This window comes from Eumetopias jubatus, unplaced genomic scaffold (genome assembly GCF_037043125.1).
Source record: "Eumetopias jubatus isolate StellerSeaLion01/CBP00866 unplaced genomic scaffold, mEumJub1_p1.0 scaffold_17, whole genome shotgun sequence".
Lineage (NCBI taxonomy): Eukaryota > Metazoa > Chordata > Mammalia > Carnivora > Otariidae > Eumetopias > Eumetopias jubatus.
Window position 1 is genome coordinate 27,350,458 of NW_028274823.1, and position 12,725 is coordinate 27,363,182.

Consider the following 12,725-nt stretch of genomic DNA (forward strand, 5'->3'; position numbering starts at 1 on the left):
TTTTGGGGATCGATTTTATTTGGGCTTCTCACAGTGGATAGAGCCACTCTGTCTTCAGAACAATCACAGCACAGGAAATGCGTCACCGAGGCTGCCCAGAAGAGTCTGACCAGCTGAATCTTATTGCTTAAAATACACGTATTCACAATAACTGACAAATGGTGATGAGCCTCACACAGGAATGTGTTAGCATTTGCAAATCTCCCGACTGTAGCACCAAACCCTCGGCCAGACCAACCCTTTCCTTCTCTGTTCACCTGGAAAACCAGATGCAAGTCGGATCTCCCTGGCCCCCTATCGAGTCCTTCAACTCCCGATTTCCATCTCTCTCCTGGCAGGGGAGCCCGGCTGGCAGAGGCCAGACTGCGTGACCGCTGGAATCAAGCCTGGCTCTAGTGGCTGTCTCGCTTCTTCTCACGCCTGTAGGGCAGGATGCTGCATTGAGCCCAACAGTTGACGCGCATGCCCCACTCCAGCCGGGGAAGGAAACTTGACAGGGCCAGAATTCATCCATTTGATCAGTTAACTGAAGCAGGATTCATTTTGGTAAAACTTCATCTCCTTTGAGACTTCAGTGAGTTGTTTGGGATTTGATTTATTTATTTTACTTTTATTTTTTTTAAAAAGGTGGAAGGAAAGGCATCTGAGGGCTGCTGACGCACTCCCGCCTGCTCTTGCCACACACAGGCTTGCTTGCATGCACTGGACCCCGGCAGAGAGAGGTGAGCCCTATGGCACTGCGGTGTCTGCCAAACTCTCCTGCCAATGCTGGGCAGGGCCAACGTCTGGGCCACAGCTAGTCCAAGCGTGTCACTGAAGATCCAATCAAGCTTCTGTCTGAAGTTCCACCTTCGCCTTCTGTGCCGAGTGGTTTTGAACACCCCCTGCGGGCTGATACCGAGGGCCAGGAGGAGCCCAGGGAGGCAGACAGGTTCAGAGCACGTTTCCACTTACAGGGAACAGAACACAGGCCTCCGAGTGTCCACGGAGCAATGTGCAAATTGCAGGGCTGGGTAGAGGAGAGCCTCCACTCCGAGCACAGTTATCTCTGGCAGACGTGGGGGGTGGGAAGTAGGGGGTGGGGGGGCTGCCATCGACAATGCTGCTGGATACACCCGGGTACACAGTCAGACATTTGTTCAGTAAACAGTAAGTGTGTAAAATAAATTACCTTGAGCGGGGCCATATCTGCTCCAAACGTGTGGTTGACGAGCACAATGGCTGCCATTCAAAGTATATTCACAGGAAAACAGGGCTGGGGGCTCACACACGACACACAGACACACACAGGTTATCCAAAAAGTCATTGTACACAGACTTCACTTTGTTCAACATGGATTTTGGTTTTGTGGACTCCGAACGCAGACACTCGTTTACCTCACAGCCTTGGATTTGTCTATTTTTGTACATATATATATATATTTTTTTCCTTTCTTACTGTAACGTCAATGCCTAATGTGAATATCATCGTTCAAGAGTGGGAGAAGAACCAAACTCTTCATATGAACAGCACTGGACAGGGAATGTGAGTTTTAGCTGTTTGCTTTCTCCATCAGGTTATTCCTGTCAAAGCTCAACTGGTTATCTGAAGCCAAACTACAGTAATAAGGATCCTGCGGTCCTTCCGGACCACTGCCTTCGCCCTCCTACCTGGGCCACTCAGGCTCTTTACAGAGGCTACAAAAATTAGTCACCCCACTCAGAAAGGGGGCTGTGGAGAGGCAGGGGAAGGGCATGAAAGCCACAGATAACCAAGCCATTTTTTCCAAGTGGTCAGTTTAAAAATAAAAACAAAAACAACACAACAGAAGAACTCATTCAGAATCAAGAGAAAATACTGTGTAAAAGCCAGGCTATGGGGCTGCCCTTTCTTAGGACCCGCAGCCTCCCTGGTTTCTACGAGAACAGTGAGGCATGGAGGCCTGCAGACTGTGTGTTGGGTGGGGGAGGACCCTGGACACCTACAGGGTCAGCCCGAAGAGCAGAGATGCAGCAAGCCGCACCAGATGCACCCCCATGGCTTAGGCTCTGCTGCACTCCCACAGAAGTTCCAGAGCTAGCCCCCACCCAAGCCTGCACACAAAACATCTCCTCCCGGCTCAACGGCAGCCAGGCTCTTTGAAGGTCAACTTGGGATAGAGGCACAAACTTCCCTTTTCCAGAACAGAATTCTTGCCTGCCCGCTGGTCAAGTTCTTGTTTTCAGCTTGCTTTTGCTGTTGCTGCTGTTGTTTTTGTTTAAAGAAAAACCAAAAAGAAGGTGACATAATGTTCCATACTGAACCAGGCTGTGGCCAGCCAGAACCTGCTGGGAAGGGCCCCTCAGGGATGCACAGTGGTACATCGACTTCATCACCTGGAATCTGAGGGAGCAGTAAGCCTCCTACCAACCTTACAACTGCCTGTCCGCTCTCATCCTCCCCCAGGACTAGCCCAGTTCTGGCTCTGCAGACCTTGGCAGCAGGGGCTGACAATCCCTGGGCCTCTGCGGGCTTCCTTCTTCCCCCAGGGCTGAGACCTGCCACCTCTCCCGGACTGAGACACAGCAAAGTTCTCTTAACAAACACCAGGGCACAAATCCACTCCACCACCAAGGGTCACCTCAGGGCACAGTCTCAGCCCCCTCCTTGGGGGCTTCTGAAACACACATCTCTCTGACCCGAGCAGGCAGCGAGATATGACTTGAAAAGAAAAGAAGGGGACAGGGCCGGGATGAGGAATGAGTCACAGAACGAGCCAACGTGCCGGCTCTCCACGACACTGTGCTCCCGTGGGCAGAGAGGCCTCCACTCCCCAAGCTGTACCTGGAGATGCAGGAAAATGCAGGCCGGCGGGGAGGGGGCGAAGAATGAAGCGGCTCTACCGCTTCCTCTGAAAGTCACTTAATGCTTCTCTCATGGTGCTCCCCTTCCCTGGTTGCTTTGCCAAGTTCTGAGGCGCAGGCCGGGCCCGCTCTAGCTGGGGGAGCTGCCGCTCTGCGAGTTCGGGGAGTCCTGCTCGTTGATGGTGTTCAGCAGCAGGCACGCGGGGGGCCGTGGCGGGGGCGGGTGCCCGGGCTCTCGGGCCCGCTCCTCGGAGGGCTGGCAGAGGCCTTCCTCTTCGTCACCGGGGGGCCGCACATGGCAGCTGTCACAGAAGTCCAGGGGCCCATCCAGAGCGTCGTCAATGAGCGTGTTGAATTCTTTGAGGTCGTCGTCATGGTGGCCCCGGTTGCACACACACACCTCAATGCCCGAGTCACCTGTGAAGCGGCGATGTCTGCCAGGCGTCTTGTCTTTGCTATCGGGGAGGGCGCTGCCCCGCTCGGAGCCGTAATCTCTCAGCAGCTCCTCCTTACAGTCGGAATCTTTGTCCAGGAAGGCCCCAGGGGCCAGCTCCCCCAGGCCGGCCACAGAGCCACTGGGCTCCATTCCAGGGGCTTTGGTGGCTGCTGGGCTGGCGGGCACGTCGGGGGGCTCAGGGTCGGAGATGCTCGGGGGTCGCGTGCTGCTTCTGCTGGGCCCGGACAAGGGGCTGCTCTGCGCCCCTTGGGGGCCCCTAGTGGGACCAGCGCCTGGGGGGCTGCCGCCTGGGGGGCCACACTGTGCAGGCAGCTGCTGCTGTAGCTGGAAGGCACTGTACGGTGGGGGAGGAGTCGGAGGTCGGTTCACCACTTCCTCATAAGGAGGTAGTAAATAGTTTGGCAAAAACCCTAAAACAGGGAGGCAGGGAGGAGAAATTACCGCACTGGCAACTGTTCTAGGACAGACTGCAAAGCTCGCACTCAACATATGCCTCTTCCCACCCCCAGCATACCCACCGAGGGCCGGCTACAGCTCTTGATTGTGGGCAGGGCGGAGGGGCGTGGCAATTTTGCAGAGGAAAAGAGGGACAGACTGGGAGTGACCTAATCTGGCTTCTTGAAATCTGAGAGCCCCTGAACCTGCTTCACAGGCAGGACTCCTGCCAGTCTGGAGTTAAGGCAGAGGGTTAGGCAAATGTGGGGGATGGCCAAGAGATCATTTCTGCCCAGAGCGTATCTGTTTCCACATGCCCCCGAGTCTCATGTTTCTTGCTCAGACTGTGTCCTCGGTCTACATCCCATAGGCCTCAGGGTCAGGGACCCTAATTTAAGACTTCCTGACCCCGTTTTTCTTGCCACCACGCCCCCTTCCAGATGTTTGGACCATGAAAAGGGCCTTTTCCTGGGAGGTTAGAAATCTGAGCGGCCGGAGGTGGTCTGGAAAGACAAACCGAACCTCCTCCTGACTCAGATCAGGAGTGGGTGGGTTACCAGCGAAGGGTGAAGGGCCTGCCGACCAAGGCTTATTGTCAACGTGCCAGGTAAGTCAGATTTTGAATGTGCTGAATGTCTCAAGGCACAGATGGTCTGGTTTTAACAATAACTGCTAGCATTTATTGAGCACTTACTATATGCCAGGCACTGTGCTAAACACTTAACCCTTCTAGATGGGGAATTCCAGACCTGTGAGTACTTTATTCTGTAGAACACACTGTAGAATGGCTTTGGACAAGCTGGGCCTCCAGGGACCCTTTGAGGGTCATGTGTAAGGATCCCCCAGGGAAGTCAGGTGAATGTCCTTCAGTGAAGTTTCTTGGTTCTCAGAAGGTCCCAGTGTTACCCCCCACCACGTGCCCTCCCATGTGCCCCTTTCGTGGCAGCCTTTGCTCAGGGATATCACAGGGCACTAAGCAAAATGGGAGGATTTCAGGCCACAGCCATCTAAATCCTGATTCACGCACATCATACACCCTCTTGACTACCTGCCTTAAGAAAATCATCTGCTAAAGGATCAGACACCCGGTCAGAACCCAGTCAATGTGGGTCTGGAATGGCCCAGTGGCTCTAGGGTGCTGCATCCACAGCACCTGCTCCTCTCTGCTAAAGGTGAGTACCCCCTTATCCCCATACCTGTGAAATTCTGCACTATGCTGGGCAAGGGGGCCCCCAGGGGCCCACAGTCTGGGTTCTGGGCTCCCGAGGGTGGGGTCTGGTGGCTTAGGGTGTACGTACTGAAATAAAATGGCAGCGCTGAGTAATTGTGGGCTTCTCGGTAGGCTATCAGGTTGATTTCATGCTGCCGCTGCTGGGCCTGAAGGCGATGCTTGGCTCGGCGGTGGTGGCACACACAGCAGCAGCTCAGGATGATGATGATGGTCCACACCAGCCAGAACCCTGCGGGCAGGGAGGCAAGGCAGAGAGGCATACATGCATGGTGAACACCAGCTGGGGGGGCCCCCCCCAAGCTTTCCCAACAGGGGGTCCCCAGACAGCGCCCACCTGGTTGAAGCGGCACTGTCAGGCCTCACCTGGTGAATTCACATTTGGAACCTGTGTTCAGTTACTGTCAGCGTTTGTGCCAGAGTGAAAGATGGGATGGGAGAGGGCAGGAGGCCCCCCTCCAGCACCACTGGTGCTATGCTTCGGGTTTGGCGGGCATTAAATATGCTCACCTTTTAGGACAGCGTCCTAGTCCTCTCTTAAGGGATCTCTGAGAAAAATGCTTCCGGCTTTCTTGTTACCCATCTCCCACCCCACCCCCAAGCCCTGCTCAAGGCCTTAAGGCCAGTTCCCAGCCTCACTTCCTGCTGCTACACCAGGCTGCTCACCAAAAGCAAAGGGCCCCTCAAAATCCCAGCATATCAACAAATGCAAGGGGCCGCCTGATAAAGGAATTCTTAGGGTTCTCTTGATATCACCAAAAAGACCATGGGCGCTTCTCTATCATGTACACTGGTATACTGCAAGAGTCACTAAAGTTACAGGGGGGAAAATTCTAATTGCCTCAGGTCCATCTCTTCCCTACAGAGTGTAAATGACTTCCTCCGCTCTTGATATAATCTGGTACAATTCCATCTCCTACAGTTGCAAATAACACTCCCACCTCCCTTTGGCCTGTGATTTTATTAGACTCAGGACCATTAGCAGCCTTCCCTTCTTCCTTCTTGCTCCAGGGAGGGGTAGGTAAGGGAACAGGGGAGAAGGCCTATAGCCCTCTCTTCTCCAGGCAGATTATTCTTCTCATTTCCCACTATGTTCTTGGATCATACTCAGAGAATCTTGACAAACCCCAATAGAAGACCCCCTCTCCAATCTTAAGTTGTAAGCAGAAAATCCTTTACAATTTTTTTTTAAATCAATGAGCAATTCTGCTTTAAAAAAAAAAAATACTTTTTTCTCAATGAAAAACTTATCTGAGGAATAATTTTAAGGTGAGTTGTTATTAAGTGAGAAAAGATGATTTTTCATTTGTTCTCTATTCCTGAATAACTTCAATTTTTTTCCATTACCAATGCTACATGTATTTTTTATTACCTACTTTGCAAGTATAAATTTGTGTTTAGAATTTAAGTATTTCCACATGTCTCTTGTCAGAATGAGTTAAGATAGTTTAAAAAAAAAAAAAAAAAGCCCCAGGGCGCCTGGCTGGCTCAGTCGGTAGAGCATGCAACTCTTGATCTTGGGGCTATGAGTTCAAGCCCCACACTGGGTGTAAAACCTACTTAAAAAAACAAAACAAAACAACCTTTCCCCCACACAGACCTGTATATGAATAAACCTCTGATTTTTTTTTTCTATTCGTGCCAGGATATCATGTTCTAAAAGATCGTACTGACATTTAGGGTGTGGCCAGGCAAAGGCCCTTTCTGTCCCCCAGGGGTGACCCTGCTGCATCTCCCCACAAAGCCACCTCTCCAGAGTGAGATGGGACAGCCGCCTGGCCCTGGGGGGCTGGCAACACCACTGGATGGCTCCTAACGGCTTTCAGCCTGTGTCGGTGTGCAGTGGAACCTTCTGCTGAGGCCCGGCAACAAGAGAAGAGGTGGAGGACAGTGGGCTAAGCATTTTGTCCCTTTATCCCCTTGGCAGACGCTAGATCTCAGGGTTGTGGGTTTGAGACCCACGGAGGGTGCAGAGGCGACTTAAAGATAAAATCTTGAAAAAAATAAATAATAAGATCTGCCCATGGGGCATCTGGGCGGCTCAGTCGTTGAGCGTCTGCCTTCGGCTCGGGTCATGATCCCAGGGTCCTGGGATCGAGCCCCGCATCGGGCTCCCTGCTCAGCGGGAGGCCTGCTTCTCCCTCTCCCACTCCCCCTGCTTGTGGATCTCTCGCTGTGTCTCTCTCTGTCAAATAAATAAATAAAATCTTTAAAAAAAATTAAAAAAAAAAAGATCTGCCCAAAGAACATACACATAAGTTGAAGTCAGAGGTCTCCCTTGTGGTCCTTCCCAGAGTCACTGCGGACCTTTGCTTAATTCCACTTACATTTCTCCCCTACGGCTGCTGGCTGACGGAAGACCAGATATATACTGTCATAGGAGCCTTCAGAGGTGGTGCGAGGCCAGAAGGGAGCTCTGGGAGCGAAGTGGCTCCCTGATGCTGTCCTGTAAAAGCCTCAGTGCCAGCCTCCGGGGGGGGGGGGGGTCCTGCGTTGGCGAGGCAGGCAGCACAGATAAGCACACTGCATTCTGCTCAGGGGCCCGGCTCCAGACGTATTTGAGAGTCCTGTCTAAGCCGTTCTGGACTAGCCACTCTTCCACATTACTGCCTTTCACTTGCCCAGCATAATCTCACAAACCTTTGTACTTCTGTGTTGTGTTCTAATTCTAAAAGCACATTCTCGCATGAGATAACTGCATCTGACTTGACTAGTTTTCACCACCCAAGTCATTTTTTCAGTAGTTTCTTACCTAAAGGTAAACCAACTTTTAACCTTTATGCTGCAGTATAAATGATCCAGGGGCAATATTTCTTATTTTATAACATGATTTTATTTTTTTTTTAATGTTTTGTTGTTGTTGTTGTTTGTTTGTTTTTCTTCTTGTTTTTAAGTAAATTCTACCCCCAACATGGGGCTCAAACTCACAACCCGGGGATTGAGAGTCCCATTGCTCTCCTGACTGAGACAGCCAGGCAGGACTTTATTTTTTTAACACACGCTTTTAATAAGAAAAATCTCAGGTACTGGTTTTCATGTTGGCCACATATTTCTGGTTTTCCCCTTCTGGGCATTTGGGTAGGCTTGAACTTCATGGCCCCCTTATGATTGGGCAAGGCTTTGGGACTGGTTTTAACTAATGAACAAAGGTTGGAAGTGACTTCTGTCACTTAGAGGTCAGGACATCTCTTGTTATACATAAGGCCTTCCTTCCTTTAGTCCTCCTCCCGCCGTGACAGTAACATTCCAGACAGTAACTTCAGAATCAGTCTGGCCTCAGGATGAAGAAGTGGGAACCAAGCTCCCAACCAACCCACAATAGACATAGAGTGTGAGAAGTAAACATGTTGTTGTAGGCCACTAGGTTGGACTTTTTTGTTACTAAGCATGACCTATAGCCTATCCTGACTGACGCAGCGTCTTTATAGGCTTTTCTGGGGAAAAGGATTGAAGCGTCCATCAGATTCTTAAGGGAATCCTTGATCCAGAAAAAAAGGCTGCGATTCACTGAACTGGAAGCATAATAGAAAAAGAGAGCTTTTTTTTTTTTTTTTTTTTTTAATTTTAAAGGAAAAATTAGGCAGGGCAGAAGGAGATTGGGGGAAGAAATGAATCAACTGGAACACACACCCTTGCCAAAACTGCCTTAGTCATATCTAAGCGAGCACCAAATAACTCACATGTTCATCAAAATTCCACCACCCTACTTCTTTTAATGTAGTACTATGGGTAGAAAAACTCTCCCTACTACGTACCAGTTGTATAATGTTATATTTATCTAGGTCTCAAACTGAGTTCTAATTTCTTCATTTCTTTTTTTTTAAGTTTTCATTTATTTATTTATTTAAATAATCTAATCTCTACACCCAAAGTGGGGCTCAAACTCACGACCCTTCGATCAAGGGTCACATGCTCTTCCAACTGAGCCAGTCAGGTGCCCCTAATTTCTTCATTTCTTTTTTTTTTAAAAGATTTTATTTATTTATTTGTCAGAGAGAAAGAGCGCCACTGAGCAAGGAGCCTGATGTGGGACTTGACCCCAGGACCCTGAGATCATGACCTGAGCCAAAGGCATGCTTATTAACCCACTGAGCCACCCAGGTGTCCCGTAATTTCTTCATTTCTAATACAGTATGACAAAAGATTATTTGTGTGGATCAAAACTGAGGGAAAACTAACTTGGAAGCAGAATGGGTCTAGTGGCAAGATGAAGTGGTAGCACAGGCCCAGAAAAGACCCTTAATGAGCTGGTCCCACTTGATGGAGTTAATGTGGGAAGGCAGAAGGCATTCCTGTCTGGCCCTCACAAAATGGACTCTCTTGGGAGCCATTTTAGTCAAAGTAATGTCCCACCAAGTTTAAAAGGAAGAATATCCAGACTAGTCCCTATGGACTTGTACAAACTTTTGATCTTTTCACTAGATCTCACAAACAAGGAATTAAGTTTAAAAACGAAAAACCTAATGAAAGAGACACACAAAAGCACGCCCTCCTCCCCAAACACACACCTACCCAGAGATTGCATTCCCCAATGACAACTTTGAAAATTGTGACCTCATGGTGGGGAGCATTTGTCATGCTAAGCAAAACAGAAAACATGTTTTGAAAAACAATCACAGTCCAACGTAGGAACTGAGTCATGTGCCCCGAGCTCACTATAAACTTGGGAAAATACCACTCCCCAAATGGGCAGGAAATTCCTCATTAGGAAGCCAAAGCACACTGTAAATTAGCTCTCCTTCTACCCCACAGGATGGCGGGTGACCTCCCTGGCCACTTGTAGCTCTCAGCAGGAGCTCCTACCACAGCCACTGTGGAAAAGGCCTGAATTTGGGCAAAGAAGACCTCGGAAGGCTTACAAGTTCATCTCAAAGACTGGACAAGTTTCGTAGAAGCACGACTGTAGTTACCAAAGAGAAGAGGCAGTGACCTGGGTTTAAATCACAGCTCACAAAACCACTGCCTAGCTTTGTGATCTTGGTCATTTTGCCCTCATCTGTAAAATGGGGAGAATAATGACCTACCTTACTAGTTGCTGTGAGGACTAAACGAATTAATACTCAGAACCATGCCTGGCATATAATAAGTTCTCTAGATTGTTATTACTATCGTTGTTACAGGTGTGACAACAGATGGGAAGGGTTTTCTTTCCATTTCTCTTTTAATTCCCCCCAAAAATACTCCATAAAAAAGCAAGGGTGAGGAACAAGTCCAAAGTCTGTTTCTAGGTTCTGTTCTTGGCTAAATTCATTGGAAAACCAGCCCGAGTGCTACTGATCAACCAGTCTTTGTCCAGAAGCTGGATCTCTAGGAGCAGGGGTCCAATCTCAGCTTAGAAGGCCCCAGCTTCCCACTCTCTACTCTGCTAAGGGTGGCAAATACTCCGGGCTTCCATTATGAGCAGTTCAACAATGGACATCTTAAGATAAACTAAAAAGAAAAAGTTAGCAGGTAAGAAACAAGCTGGGCAGTCTTAAATGAATTTGGTCATAGTCTGTTTCGTGTCACTTCAGGGGAATTCCACTGCCCAGAAACACTCCCTTCTCCCCAACTAAAGCCCAAACAAGGGAAAACCGATGCCGGAGTGAAGGTCCCTCAAATTATCTCAGAAGCAGAAATTCCCAGCTCCGACCTCTCCCTGGACAATGTAGCATGGTGAGTGGAAAGAGTCCTGGGATGAGAATCGGGAGATCCAGGTTCAGGATCTTTGGCCTTGAGCATATTGGTAGCCTCTCTCGATTTTGGTTTTCTTCTTTGCTCTGCCTGTTCCATGAAGGGCATCCTCAGATGGAAATCAAACATGCACAATAAAGACCCTCCACAACCAGGGCCCATCACCCCTCCAGTCCGGCACACAGAGTTCTGGAGGGGGTTGTTTTGGAGTGAGGCACACTGACCCTACCAGTCAGCTGCATCCAGCTGAACAGTTCCTTTACACCCTGGGTCCTGACACATGGGGGTGATATAGATACCTCACAGGTTTGTTCTTGGGGAGAAAGGAGACTATGTGCATGAAGATCTTCCTCGGTGTCTCGCATGTAGCAGAGTTCCAAGCACATTAGCACCCTCATCTCCCATTCCTTCCCAGACAAGCCCCACAGACCCTGGGGAAAGGTCAACAATGGCATGCATACTCTGTTCTTTCCCATGGGGCCCTGGCCTATGGCATTCCCCTGCCTGAGAAACCATTTTATCCTTCTTCCTGTGTTTAAATCCTATCCACCCTTCAGGGCCCACTCCAAATGCCACCTCTTCCATGTAGCCTGCCTGAACCCTGCCTAGCCAAAGTTCTGGCACATACATTCCACTCTCTACTTTGTCTCACCAGTGGGGCATCTTGTCTTATCTCCTCTCTCTGCTAGGAGATTCCCTGTTGACAGCAAGGATTATGTCTCCCTACGGTTACTAACACAGAAGAGTCTCAGCCTCAAGTAGGAGTTTGTCACAACTGCAAATTCTCAGGTCAACCTCATACCTATTAAATAAAAAACTGGGAGTAGGGTTCAGAGATCTGTGTTTTAATAAGCCCTCCAGAAATTCGGAGGCTTGCCAAATTTTGAGAACCACTGGATTAAGGGTTTACTGAATGAATAAATGATTGAATAATGAATTAAAGTACAAGGGCCATAAAAACGCATGGGATAATAGTAATGATGATGAGGAGCTCTGACAGCCTCAGTGGTAAAACAGGACCTTTGCTTCTCGTCTGACGCAGGCCCAGTAATGACTACTGCATCAGTTATGACTGAAAAGACGTGGGGAAAAGGAGTCTGTGTGTGTGTGTGTGTGTGTGTGTGTGTGTGTGTGTGTGTGTGGTGTGTGTGTGTGTGGTGTGGTGTGGTGTGTTTGTGAGAGAGAGAGAGAAAACAGTCTTCAGCCCACAGGAAGACTCAGCTCCATAGACGTGAACAGGTTGGTGGAAATGGCATTTTTTGCTTTTTTCCCCTGAGGCCTTCTCTGTAGGCAACTGTGGTTAAAGAGGTACTATGTCTGAGAGAAACTCTGCCAAGGACTTTCTGGCTGAAACTTCTTTCCTTCCAAAGGAAAGACACAAAAAGAATAGCACAAAGCCCATTATTTTCACATGTCAGGCAAAGTTTAGAGACAGTTAGAGGGAACAGGGTTCAAAGTGACCAAAAATGCAGTTTTGATTAAGAACTGAAGGGGCTCATCCAAACACTCATCTTCCCTCCTATCCACACATCAGGCAGAGGCCAGGACCCTGATGAGGAGGAAAACGCCAGAATTCTGAGGGGGGTGGAACACTCGCTGGGCATCTCCTGACCAAGAAGCCATTTCTGGGCACCAATGAGGACAGTTTTGCTTTGACAATCTCCATTCCTCCAGAATTGGAAAGCATGGGCCAGCTCATAGAATGGCAAGTCTTTCGCCCCCATCGACTCTGGTCTCTGGCCTCCTCCTTTTCTCCACTGACCGTAACTGGAGAGAGAATTGGCCACTCAGCAGCTCCTCCTCTGGCTTTCTTTAAGCCCTTGGGGTGAAGTGCCTGGTTCCCAGGCCGCGTCCCTGCCATCTGGGTCTCCCTGTCCCCGCTGCCCCACCCCCTACCCCCCGCCCCGGTGACGGTGACGGTGACCCAATTCTGGTAGCTACTGGGCCTGCTCTGCCAAAAGCCCAGGAGGCTCTGTCAGTCTGAGACGAGACCATCCACAACCTCATGTCTCTCCACAACCGATGCTGCCTGGGCCGGGCCCCGGGAAAACCAACCACAGCTCTGTGGCTTTCTGGCAGCCCAGCTTCGACTTTTGTATTAACAAGGGG

General features: G+C 49.6%; 1 protein-coding gene across 1 annotated transcript in view; it reads right to left on the minus strand.

The window, feature by feature from the left end:
- WBP1L (WW domain binding protein 1 like) overlaps positions 1-12,725 on the minus strand; it is a 56,839-nt gene continuing 44,114 nt past the window's right edge. The window contains exons 3-4 of the mRNA XM_028098473.2: positions 5,014-5,175; positions 1-3,690 (exon numbers count right to left, since the gene is read on the minus strand). Coding sequence (XP_027954274.1) covers positions 2,954-3,690; positions 5,014-5,175 — 899 coding nt within the window. The 3' untranslated portion in view covers positions 1-2,953. The remainder of the gene's footprint in view (positions 3,691-5,013; positions 5,176-12,725) is intronic.